This window comes from Lontra canadensis, unplaced genomic scaffold, assembly GCF_010015895.1.
Source record: "Lontra canadensis isolate GAN:19392208 unplaced genomic scaffold, GSC_riverotter_1.0 scaffold77, whole genome shotgun sequence".
Classification (NCBI taxonomy): Eukaryota; Metazoa; Chordata; class Mammalia; order Carnivora; family Mustelidae; genus Lontra; species Lontra canadensis.
In genome coordinates this window covers 1,442,906-1,454,435 of record NW_022631071.1, presented here as the reverse complement: position 1 = coordinate 1,454,435, position 11,530 = coordinate 1,442,906, and the positions used below count along the sequence as shown (strand labels likewise).

At 40.7% G+C, this 11,530-nt stretch overlaps 1 protein-coding gene across 1 annotated transcript; it reads right to left on the bottom strand.

The window, feature by feature from the left end:
- Nucleotides 1–1,166: 1,166 nt before the first annotated feature.
- Nucleotides 1,167–11,318, bottom strand: TSPAN6 (tetraspanin 6). The gene is made up of 9 exons (XM_032881785.1): nucleotides 11,245–11,318; nucleotides 7,329–7,814; nucleotides 6,144–6,332; nucleotides 5,792–5,866; nucleotides 4,839–4,937; nucleotides 4,220–4,354; nucleotides 3,531–3,614; nucleotides 2,005–2,110; nucleotides 1,167–1,376 (listed from the first exon to the last, which is right to left on the bottom strand). Exons 2-8 carry the CDS (start codon nucleotides 7,413–7,415, stop codon nucleotides 2,042–2,044), a joined length of 738 nt encoding a protein of 245 aa, XP_032737676.1. The 5' UTR covers nucleotides 7,416–7,814; nucleotides 11,245–11,318; the 3' UTR covers nucleotides 1,167–1,376; nucleotides 2,005–2,041.
- Between the last annotated feature and the right edge of the window lie 212 nt (nucleotides 11,319–11,530).

The following is an 11,530-nucleotide window of genomic DNA, read 5'->3' as shown; positions in this document are numbered from 1 at the left end:
CTTAAGGACAACTTTATCAGGTCCTTCTAGGCCATCCTAGTGAGATGTACCTACTTAACACTGCTAAGATTATCCTTTAAATCAGCTTCACTAATTCCAATAGCCAAAAATCTGATCTACATTTGGAAAGCCACTATTTTTTTCAACTGTTTTATCACTTTATCTTACAAGTCAGAACTTTCAAATGTTTTAATGGAAAATATTCCTTCTGCGATAACTCCAAGCATATATAAGACATGTACCCACCACAAATCACTATGAATCTTAACTAGTTTTTGCCCACTTTATAACTGATTAACTCCCCCTTACCATCAGATTCAAGGACGGTGGATGTGTGCCAGAGAAGAGATAGGTTCTACTAATGGATGTATAAAGAAACCCAAAACCAAGGAAATAATTTCCCCATCTCAGCTCAAATTTTAATTATTCATTTCCTTATTACTCCAAAGATACAGTATATCTCTCCCTATCCAACTTCTTAATGTAAACTAGGCAATCAAAATAGTCCCAGCTCCAGGAGAATGCTAAACATATGCTATTTCATAATATGGAATGTAACCCTTTTACAGGGAATAGTTTTTGTAAACAAAGAAAGACTTTTTAAAAAATGAAAGAGTGAAGACCTCAGTTTTACATTTCCTATCTAAAATTGCACCTCAAGTAGAAATGTGGGGCTTAGTTTTCTCAGTGGAAAACAACCATCCCAACAGATTTTCTACAAGTTAAACATGATGATTTTAGAGGAAAACAACATTTATTGCGTGAAAAATTTATATTTAATCAAAGGCACAAACCAAAACTAAGATTATTATAGTTGACCTTAATACTGACAACTGAGTCACATCAACCTGATAAATAGTGGTTAAAGCTAATGAAGATGAGTTGCTTTCAATTCCTAAGGAAAATACAGTAATTCCAACACCATTAAGTAATAATTAGAACCTTTCAAATATAAATTTGAGAGCAAAACAGACACTAAGGAAAATATTTTAACATGATGCAAATTATACAATAATTTTAACTCGTCTGGGAAGGGGCCAGTTCGGATGGGTCAATTTTCTATCACACTACATCAGCAAATTCAGAGGGGTCGCTTTGTAACACTACAACAAAACAGAAGATTCACAATGCAATTTTGGAAAATAAAAGTCAAGAGGAACATGGTATTGCATCATTTACAATTTACTAGCTCTTCCAGTGTTTCACAGTGATACAGGGGTTTCAATGATCTAATATCAATGGGACAAAAGGTGGACTTAAACTGCACGTCTTGATTGAATCAGACTACTGATAAAAGTTTTTGGTCTACAGTAAGAAGTAGTAGGTAGTCTTCCAACCAGGCAATTTCATAGCTCACAGGGGGTAATGTAAATGTCCTAAAAGTAAAGAAAAAAAAGTTAATTGAGTTGCAACACAAATTCCAACAGCTGTATGCACTCGCACACGTGAGCATCTATTCATGTGTTCCCCGTCAGCGGCTTAATTAAAATGTGAAGGGCACCCTCAGGGATTAATTCAGCCAGCAACAGTTCTCGTGGTTTACCGTTCCAATACTGAAGTTATTGAAACACGTTTTCCCCAAACCTGGTTCCAGTTTAGGCTAGATGTGTTTATCGCTCTATGAGTTCACCAGAGGAGTGTGGTAAATGAAGACTCGGGAAAATGCCAATATCGGAAGCAGAGTGTCCTTGCCAGGGAACCTCACTAGTAAGGTAAGAGGTCACTCTTGGGGTTCTCCAATTCCCTTCAGTGTAGGTCCAAATTTGTTAGAAAGGGGACCCCTCAGGATCTTTAGACTGACATGTCAGTAAACCCCCAAAGGCTCGTCTGCCCCTTGTGGCCACGCCTTGCATATAAAGACCTGATCTAACTGTGCAGGCCTAACACAATACCAGCCAGATTTGAATGCACCACTCGATAAGACCTCGGAAAACTCGGTCCATCCATCACATGCACGGGCTGAAGTAAACACTGATAGAGAGCTGAGGACTAAAATGAACATACCTTAAAGTTCAAGAGGAATAGGCCCGTGGTTTGTTGTTTACACTATCTCATACTGGTTATTTGTTATGGCACGAGAGAGGCAGTAGGCTAGAAAGATTCCTATCAGCTAGAAATAAAATACAAACAAAAATTAAACATACACACACACAAAAGAGCTTAAAGACCTCAGGATACATGTTTATTTTCCTTTCACTTCGAATTCACTAATTATTTCCTTCCTTAAGTTTCTCTCGGCAGTTATGTTTGATAATTTGCAGTTCCTGGATCACATTCAAAGAATATACGGGAAGTTTTACTACTACTATGACCTGGAATTTCACAACTGTCACTGACAAAAATCACTCAAGAAAAATCCTAACTGTCCTAAGTCTGGGGGAAACTTATCAGATAACCTGTCAGCTATCAGAACAAAAATGGCATGGCTTAGACATGGCATGGCCTGAAAAATGGCATGGCATCTCATCATGTCAAATCTCCATCGACGAAGGCAGAGATTTTCTTGAAAGCTCTAAGACAGAGCTGCAACTATGGATTTGTTCTGTAATTTCCGGGCTGTCCGGTAAGCTAGCCACTAGCCACATGTGGCTTTTGAGCACTTCAAATGGGGCTCGAGTAACTGAGGAACTGAATTTTTTATCTTATTTAATAATTAAAACCTTTCAAAGGTGCTAGTGGCTATTTGGGCAGTGCAGACTCAGTTGTAGCTATGCCTAATGCTTGAGAGATATGTTAAGATTAGTCTTCCAAAACCAATTACATAGGTCAAAATGAAGTATATCCATTCTTTTAGTTTTGCCTCCACGATATTGAATATATGACAAACCCCCATCCCCTAAGAAAAATTGCTTAGAGCCACAATACATACTTTTCATGGTATGGTGAGAAGTAGCACAACTCAGGAGATAGAATTTGACTCGCAGCGTAGCACGTCCCCAGTATGACAGGCACGTACTGAATGTGGGGTTGCCTGATCTAAGTTCTTGTAGGTCAGAACTTATAAGGAACTTACCAGGCAGTTGCAGCCCAGGAAAAGAAAAAATCTGAACCATGTTTTAGAATCTTGACTGCACAGCAAAACAAGGTTCCCATCTAGCTCATGTTTTAATTAATGAACTAGGATGCTGGAGAAATGCCATACCCAAGGGCACCAAGTATATGCTACTAGGAGTTAATTCTAAGCCTTGCTTTTTGTAGTTTCAAGGCATGCAAGGCCGTGGTTTAAAAAAAAAAAAAAAGCAGATGAACAGGGAATAAAAATCTGGAGAAGTCTCTTTGTGAAAATAGTGTGGGAGAACATAAGATCCAAGACATCAAAAAATTGGAATGAAAATAGCAAAACATCCCCTCCCAAATAAAACAAAGCTAAACAGATCCAGACACAAAGGACTATGTATGTTTCACATACAAAATAAAAGCAGCAGGGAGTCTGTGAAAATGTTACTTCTCGGAAATGCCCTGAAGCCTTCTGAGTGGAAATCCGGCTAACACCGAACACGAGTGATGAGACATTCCTAATAAGGACTTACCTGGAAGCAAGCAACTCCAAAAGAAATTCCGGCAACCACTCCCATTTCTGACTCTACAATGGTCATCACCTTTATAAAACAACCCTAATGGGAAAGGAAAAAAAGATTAAGTACAGCACAAGCAATAACGAACTCTTGGATCATCCATCTCTGCCAAAAGATGAGCTTTAGCTACCTCAGCCTTTGTCGTTTCATTAAAATTCACTCTTTCATATAACGTATCCTATCTCCTTTCAAGCACAATGCTCTGACAGGAGTCTGAAGAAGAGAAGTTCCACCTTTTGGATTATGCATTTAAAAGTGCTATTTGTGGGGTGCCTGGGTGGCTCAGTGGGTTAAAGCCTCTGCCTTTGGCTCAGATCATGATCCCAGGGTCCTGGGATCAAGCCCCGAGTTGGGCTCTCTGCTCAGCAGGGAGCCTGCTTCCTCTTCTCTCTCTGCCTGCCTCTCTGCCTACTTGGATCTTTGTCTGTCAAATCAATAAAATCTTTAAAAAAAACCCAAAAGTGTTATTTGCTAGCTGTGTGAACTCAAGTCACAAATTGAGCTTCAGTTTCCTCATTTGTTCAATGAGAATAATACCTGCCCCACATATTTCAGATCGTATCTATTGTGAGGAAGAATTAAAAACTGAGTTAACTCTGTATTCAGTTAATATTTTCAAATAAAAAAAATTAAAGGCTCCTTACTTCATTGTTTACTTTATCTGCATCTCTCTGTGGAGAACAATTTTCAAGTTTGCAGCAACTCTTGGGAAATCCTTTTTCTGAGTAATAATTAGTATCCTTCCAATCTCTAAAGTCGGTGACACCACAACAATGCAACTGAAAAAAAATCCAACAAAATCATTCATAGTTCACATCACAGCATTGTAGTCAAACACTTAACCTATCATCTTAGATGGCAATTTGTGCTCAAAACATTATACTTAATGATGTCTATCCTATTATTTTAATGTGTCTGTTCTCAACTGGCATTATAATTCAAGAGATAAGCTCCTTTTTCTAAATACCAAGTGTAACCCTTTTAGACTGGCCACCTTTTCCTGCTGAGTGGTACTAACAGTACTTGGTCTGTGATGTGAGGAAAGAAGAGGTGTACACGTGAGGACAATGATAAGGAGAAAATGGAGATATGTCACTTAGTACCATCCCACACATCTTTTCCAGGGACATATTTTCTCCTGATTTAATTGTAGTGAGAATGTCATACAAGTGGACAACATCTAGTAGTCAGCGGCCTATCCTCTTCTCTAAAGGGATAAGGATGTGTTCCCCTTTAGAGAAGCCACCACCTATGACCACTTACCTTATTTTGAATCTTGTCTACTGCATCGCTTCTATAATCTCCCGTAGAGTTATACTGCTTTAAAATTTTCTCATAATTATTCTTAAAACTGTTCTTAATCTATAGCAAAGAAATGCAATGTCAGTAAAGAAAGATTCTAGAAAATTCTTTTGGTTTCTATGCCAAATAAAAAAATCCCCCACATCTGACCAAGGGTCATATTTTTGATAGCAACAACATGCATGGTAATTACTTCTATGGTCCAATCCTGTCCTCTATGAGCTATAATCTAGCTGAGGGGATTACTAAGCAAAATTTTACAATAAAAGATAACTGCTCGTGTTCAAAGTGCTATGGGAGCTTTTATTCAAAAGTGGCAGCTCTCTACTGCTATATCCCTCCCCCAACTTTTCTCTATTTTAAATTAAGTAAAAATTTGATGCCTACAGGATTTTTAAGCTACAAAACCTTACTTTGGGAGACTGCACTGCCACTTTGTAAAACACTCTCTTTGGGGAGCCTTCAATACTCACTGAGTAATTTCCCAACCCCAGTTTTAACAGTGGAAGCCCAATTTCTACTTCAATATTAAAGTTTCGATCTGCATTAAGTATATCCAATTTTTTAAAGCATGGCATAAGGGAGAATACAGTTGTGTTATCAGTTTTGCACTTTAAATATTTTCCTATCAGTAAGGTTATAAATTGTACTATCTCCACTTTAATAGGTACTTGTACGCAGAAAAAGAACTGGAAATCCATGTAATTATGGGTACCTGTAATTTTCGTCTAGTAACTGTCAGTCTAAAATTTTCTAATTTTTTTTTATATTACAAGTGGGCTAGAATTTTTACAAGAAAGCCATTATTGTCAGCTACAGTTTGAATAGTAAGTTTTAAAAGTGTTCTTAACTAACTGTTTTTATCTCTGGGAGGATAAATTTTAACATATTAAGGTTCCCAAATTCAGGCTTACCTCATGTCTGAAAACAAATCCTACGATGGCAGCGACCAGTTCAACCAAAAAAATGAGAGTCAGAAACATTGCATACTGTGGGATGAAAAGAAAGTCCAAGTCAGCATAAATAAGATACATCACAGCTGCAAGGGTAGTCAAAGAAAAAAAAATAGTCTACTCAATCAGTTCAGCATGTTTTTATTAAAAAGGACAGGGAAAACACAACAAAAGTGGGAACTGGCAGCAGAGCTGTTACTTAGGAAGAAAGAGGAGAAACTGAAAGGGCCATGGTCAGTTTCAAGAAACAAAGTCAACAACATACAAGACTTTTCTAAAATCAAGAATCAATTCTAAGGAAAGAAGGACTCACCAATTTTAACATCCATGCAGAAGCTCGGCAGGTAGCAAAACAGCCGAAGGTGCCCAATAGAATAATGACAGAACCAGTACCAATGAGCACAAAGGGCACATTGGTGGCCTTCTCATTCAAAAGGGAAAAATAATTCTCCAGGCTCACCTTGCCCCAAATACCCACGGCAAGAAGGATGACACCAGTGATCTACGTAGGAAATCAGAGAACAGAAAGTTATACACTGTATACCGCAGCACCTTCAAACCACAAACCACCAGGTATTTAAGGAACAACAGGTATGAGAAATGATTTAGCAGTCTGTGGCCACAGAGCCGTGGCTGGGATGTGGGAGACAAGGGCTAGGAAGGAGATCTGCAAGTAAGGATAGGCCTTGATAAATCCACGCTAGATCACCAGGTAGCCCAGGTAGCCAGGGCAAAACCAGGCAGACAGCTAGAGAAGGCATCTTAACAAAATTCTTAAACCTCATCTGTTTCTTTTTGTTGGTTTTTTTGGTTTGTTTTGTTTTGCTTTTGGTACAAACCGGAGTCCATAGCCTATCTGTCCTAGGGACAACAATTTATTCAACTACTTTACTCTCGCCATAGGAAGAAAACCTTCCTGGAGGAGGGAAAAAAAGTGTCTCTATGAGTTCCAGAAACTTCTCCCTTCTCCCCACCCCAGTTCAGAGAGGAGCAAAGCGTACAAAGGGACAGTACACAAAAGCAAGCCCAAGCATAGTTTGGCGGGAGTACAGCCATTACCATACTTACCTGCGAAATACTCCCCTCTTACGAAGCAGTGAAAAGAAAGAGACTATTATGCGGGTGAGCCCACAGAGGGGCAGGGCAAGCCTCGCCTCTCTCAACGGTCCGGGGTCACCCTCTGCGAGCTCTGGGGTGTCCACTCCCTTCCTGGTCCCCCTGCATCGAATTCGAACCCTAAGCACGTCCGTGTCCCAGCACAGCCTATTGGCTGCCATTCTCCGGGACCCTGACCCCGGCGCGGTCAAGATGCCCCAGCTGGAGCCCCAGCAACTCTTTGCCGGCGCCGGGTTCCCGGCAGGTACAGCCTCCCGAACCCGCGTCTATCTCCCCTCCCCGGCCTCCCTCCTCATCCCCCAGACCTTCGCGCCCTCTGCTCAGGGTCACACCCCTCACCCAAGCCCAGGAACCCCTCCCGTCCCCGGGCTCCATCTCTCACCCAGAAGATGAAAGTGTAGATCAAGAGAACGCTCTTGAAGCAAGTGATCACTGGTTTGGTCTGCAGTCTCCGAGACGGGGACGCCATGACTAGTCCAAGACCCTGCCCCGCCGCACCCGGCACTCGGAGCGGAGCGAGAGAGACACAGAGTCCCCGAGTCTCCCCGGAAACTGCCGGAAACTTACGAGCGTCTACAACTGAGAAAAGCCGGAAACACTGTACAGTTTTCTAGAGGGTAAAGTCTTGGGAGGCTACCCGGAAAGTGACGACAATTTCCGAGCGCCCCCTGCTGCAGGTTACCGAAAACTGTATGCAAACGTTCTAGTGCCGGGAATTTCTTAGATCTTCAAGTGGAGCTAGCTTCATTTTTTCTCTGAATCTTTCCCGCCCCCCACCCCTCCCCCGCCCTTATAACTTGATCATATTGTTCTATCACCAGCAGCGCCAGCAGCGCTTTGAGATTCGGCCTCGCCGGCCCCTGGTGCCCTAGAGGGAAAGAAAGGAATGAAAAGAGGTTAAAAGTGACCCAGGAGTATTTTATTACATGGCTAAATACCAAGAAGAATATTTCCAAAGAGAAACAGATTGCAAAGCGACACGTACAGTCATAGGTTTTTAGACACAAACCGAGCAAAAGTGAAATCTACCTGAGTGGGGGAATTAGGCGATTTCTTTTTCCACGAGGCTGAAACCTAAAGTCACACCTCTAAGAGCAAAGCTGAAACTAGAGATCACTGTGCTTTTCAATCCCCTCCCCTGTTGAACACAAGCTACATATGGTATTGGGTTGTGGAGTGTCTGTCCATTCCCCTAAAATTCTCCCAATTGCTTAGATCTTTCTAGCCTTAAAAGGCATTTGAAGTTCCATACATCTGTGAAATGGGATGTCTCTATTTCATAAAGGATGCATCTGCATGTGCTTTGCTCAGCCCACAAGAATAAGTGCAGATATTTGAGTTAGTAGTTACAAAAACGGTTAATTCTATGCCTATTGTTACAGGGGAGAAAAGAAATGAGCCTAGACATGATAGATACTCACTGTTTCCTGCTTTCTGGCACCTTTTAGGCTTCAAGAGTGACCAAATGAAACATTCAAATTGCCCTCAATTTAAATAGGTCATTTACTTTTCATGGGAACCTCAGAATAGGGAGGTCTTTTTTATCTAGTCAGGTTCAAAACACATTTACAAAATGAATTAAAATACAAATGAATTAATGAAGTGCTATTGGCATCCTGGTCTACCATTTTACTCAAGGACATTAGTTTGATCCCTAGCATTCATCTTTCTAGAAATTCAGGACAGGTGTAATCAAGAAGAAAATATCACCATTGGGTGTCAAGACTTAATTTTCTGTTTAGTGGAAAATATGCACTTTGTGAAACTTTCTCTGGACCTTCTTGCTCCCTCCATAAAAAATATATCCTTATGAGAAAAAGCATTACTTCTAGGAAATCTGAACTGATACCTAACACTAACAGTACTATAGATCTGTATATTCCTTTACCCACGTGGTGAGACAAAGCATTGTAATGTCAACCAAAAACAAGTCAATTCTTAAGAAAAGTTTATCACTGGACAGTCCTAGTGAATTATGGTGTCTAGGCATTTGAAGCATGGAAGTGTGGTTTTTTTTCCTATTAAATCATATGTGTAGATAGCTCCACGTTTCTGTATTATGTATCATGAGCCGGTTGGTCAATATGACAGCACAGAGTATGTTTTAAGGTCTTGTTTCTCAACTAGAGTGTAAGCTATTCGAGGGCAGAGACTGTGTGTCCACTGAGTGTGAGCTGTTTCTTGGAAGAATGGCAGTAGAAGACAGTATCAGTTACCTAGGCAACCCATCGCATCATAATGGACACAAGCCTAACATCACAGTGGGTGTTTCCTGTATTGCTATTGTATTGTCTAGGAGAAGTGACACCCAAACTGTTTTTGCTTGAAACCTTGCTTTAAGCATAGACCACAGTACCAGACAAGAAAGTTCCATTAACTTGGTTATACACAGCTTCTCTGTACCTCAAATATTGACCTGGGACCAGCTCCTCTAGCATCATGCCAGATGTCTGAGGTCCAAGAGAGCAACTACTGGAGAATGAATATTGCACCAACAGCCTTTACACTAAAATTTTATCCCGAAACTTTAAAAGCCTAACATATAAACACATGGAGAGAATGGGTAAATGATACAACTACACCTATAAACACCGAAGGAAAGTTATCAGGGAATATAGCCAATGTCAATTTTGAAAGTAACACGCATGCTGTCACTACAGGAAATGAGGTTGAGGGAGGCTCCAAGTAAATGCAAAGCTTTCTTCCTAGGCTAAATAACACTATCTGAGGGGTTCTCATATTAAAATAAGTATCAAGGGAAGTCTTGCTAACTCTGTCATCGTAAATGGAAGCTTCCTCTGAAGCTTAGGTTTGTACCATGTTCTGGAAGGGATTTTCGTTGTGAGCCTGAGAGTGAAGAAATATTTTTGCAGCTGAAGAGAAAACAAAATAGTCAAAGCAAAAGCCACATTTTACTTCCAAGAATGTGTTGATTTTCTGCCTCTCCCTTCCTCTGTCACTACAACCCTGCTCTGTTTGAGTAACACTCAGTGCCAAATTAAACCAAAGGCTGACATGGAATTAAATATTCCTAAGGCCACAGCACCTTGTACCACCACCTACCACCCTGCCGTGCCACTAGACCCAGAAGTTCAGTTTACTTCAAATTTAGGCCTGGGTCTGGGCCCAAACCCAGAACAAAGGGGCATCTAATCCCATCTAAGGCAATGTAAATAGTAATTCATAAGTAATAAATCATAAGATGCATTTATTCTTTAAAGTATTAATACTGTAATATGTAATTGTGTTATTGATATTACATTGTATTATATACTATATATTATATAGTAACTAATACTGACCCTTGAATATGTAGCAACCATGGTTGCTAAGCGCTTGACAGGTGGTAACTCATGTCTACATCACAAAAGCCCCTATTGTGAGGTCAAGACTGCCACTGCCCTTATGTTACAGATGAGGAAACAGGTTCAGAGGCTAATGTGCCGAGGATGAAGCTTTGCCAACTTCTGTTTCTCTCACCAGAAACAGGGCCCACTCTGTGATGAGACATGGCTGCTGTTGTATAAACAGCTGTCTTGGCTGGGAACAACCCAAGCAAAGACTGCTGTGTTCAGACATTTTTCCATTAACAAGGGCTTTTAAAAGCCCCTGAAGCACAAGAGCCTTGATGATCTCCCCAATTCGGCCTTGTACTTGGGGTTTTTGTTGAGTTTTACTTTTGCCTTCATTCCAGTAGCCCAATCACCTAAGAAGGAACCCTGCCCATCCCAGAGTGGCAAGGCAGAGAAGTCAATACTTCTTCTGGTTCACTCTATTTTCCTCCCTCTTTCTGACCACAAAAACACATGTTTGATGCTGAAAAGAGGAAAAAGGAATATAGTTTCCTTAGGTGTTGTTGCTGTTTGTTTTACATTCAATATTTAGTAGGGATTTGTATCCCTTAAAAATTTCCTGTGACCTTCAAGATTAAGTTTAAATGTTGTTCCTTGGCATTTAAACTATGCTTCCCCCAGCAAATATGATATCAGCTTATTTCCTACTGCTTTCCCAGCATGACTTTTCTGTTCTGCAATAAACCAGTATGATTATATCCCAATAAACAATATCTGTTCCCTGCTCCCTTCCCCGTCTCCAACCCCACTCTGAATTCCTACTCCCTACTTAAGGTGCATCCCAACCCCAACTCAATGAGGGCGTTCCTCTGTCCCCTTTATCCGTACCTCCAACCCCCGCCCACACACACTTCTAGTTCTAGTATCAAACCTCATAGTCTGACCACTCACACTAACTCAGACCCTTAGTTAATTACAAGAGTACCTGTTTTCTTCTCCACTTACCTGTCTTACTCCTGCTATCTACATGTTCAGAAACTACTGAAGAGCCAATGTGGCAGGGTCCTGCGCCCCCTTTTATACTCTCCCCAATGCCCTAGGACACAATACTCAATTGATGAGCTCATTTGGTGCTCAGCCAATCCCTGTTGAGCTCCTTGGTCAGAGCTGGTCTGTGAGACTAACCATTTAGTAGTGTCTTGAGGTTTGATTAATTAAATTAATTAAACTGAATGTCTAAACCACCCCAGTGTCACACTGTCATAAACAAAATAATTAAGTTGAGCTGCTT

Excerpts from the sequence above, each read along its gene's own strand:
- TSPAN6 (XM_032881785.1), bottom strand. The coding sequence starts at position 7,415 with ATGGCGTCCCCGTCTCGGAGACTGCAGACCAAACCAGTGATCACTTGC. Across the intron at positions 4,355-4,838 it reads TAGACAAGATTCAAAATAAG|TTGCATTGTTGTGGTGTCAC; the intron begins GTAAGTGGTCAT and ends ATTTTTTTTCAG. Across the intron at positions 2,111-3,530 it reads TTGGAGTTGCTTGCTTCCAG|CTGATAGGAATCTTTCTAGC; the intron begins GTAAGTCCTTAT and ends TTTTATTTCTAG.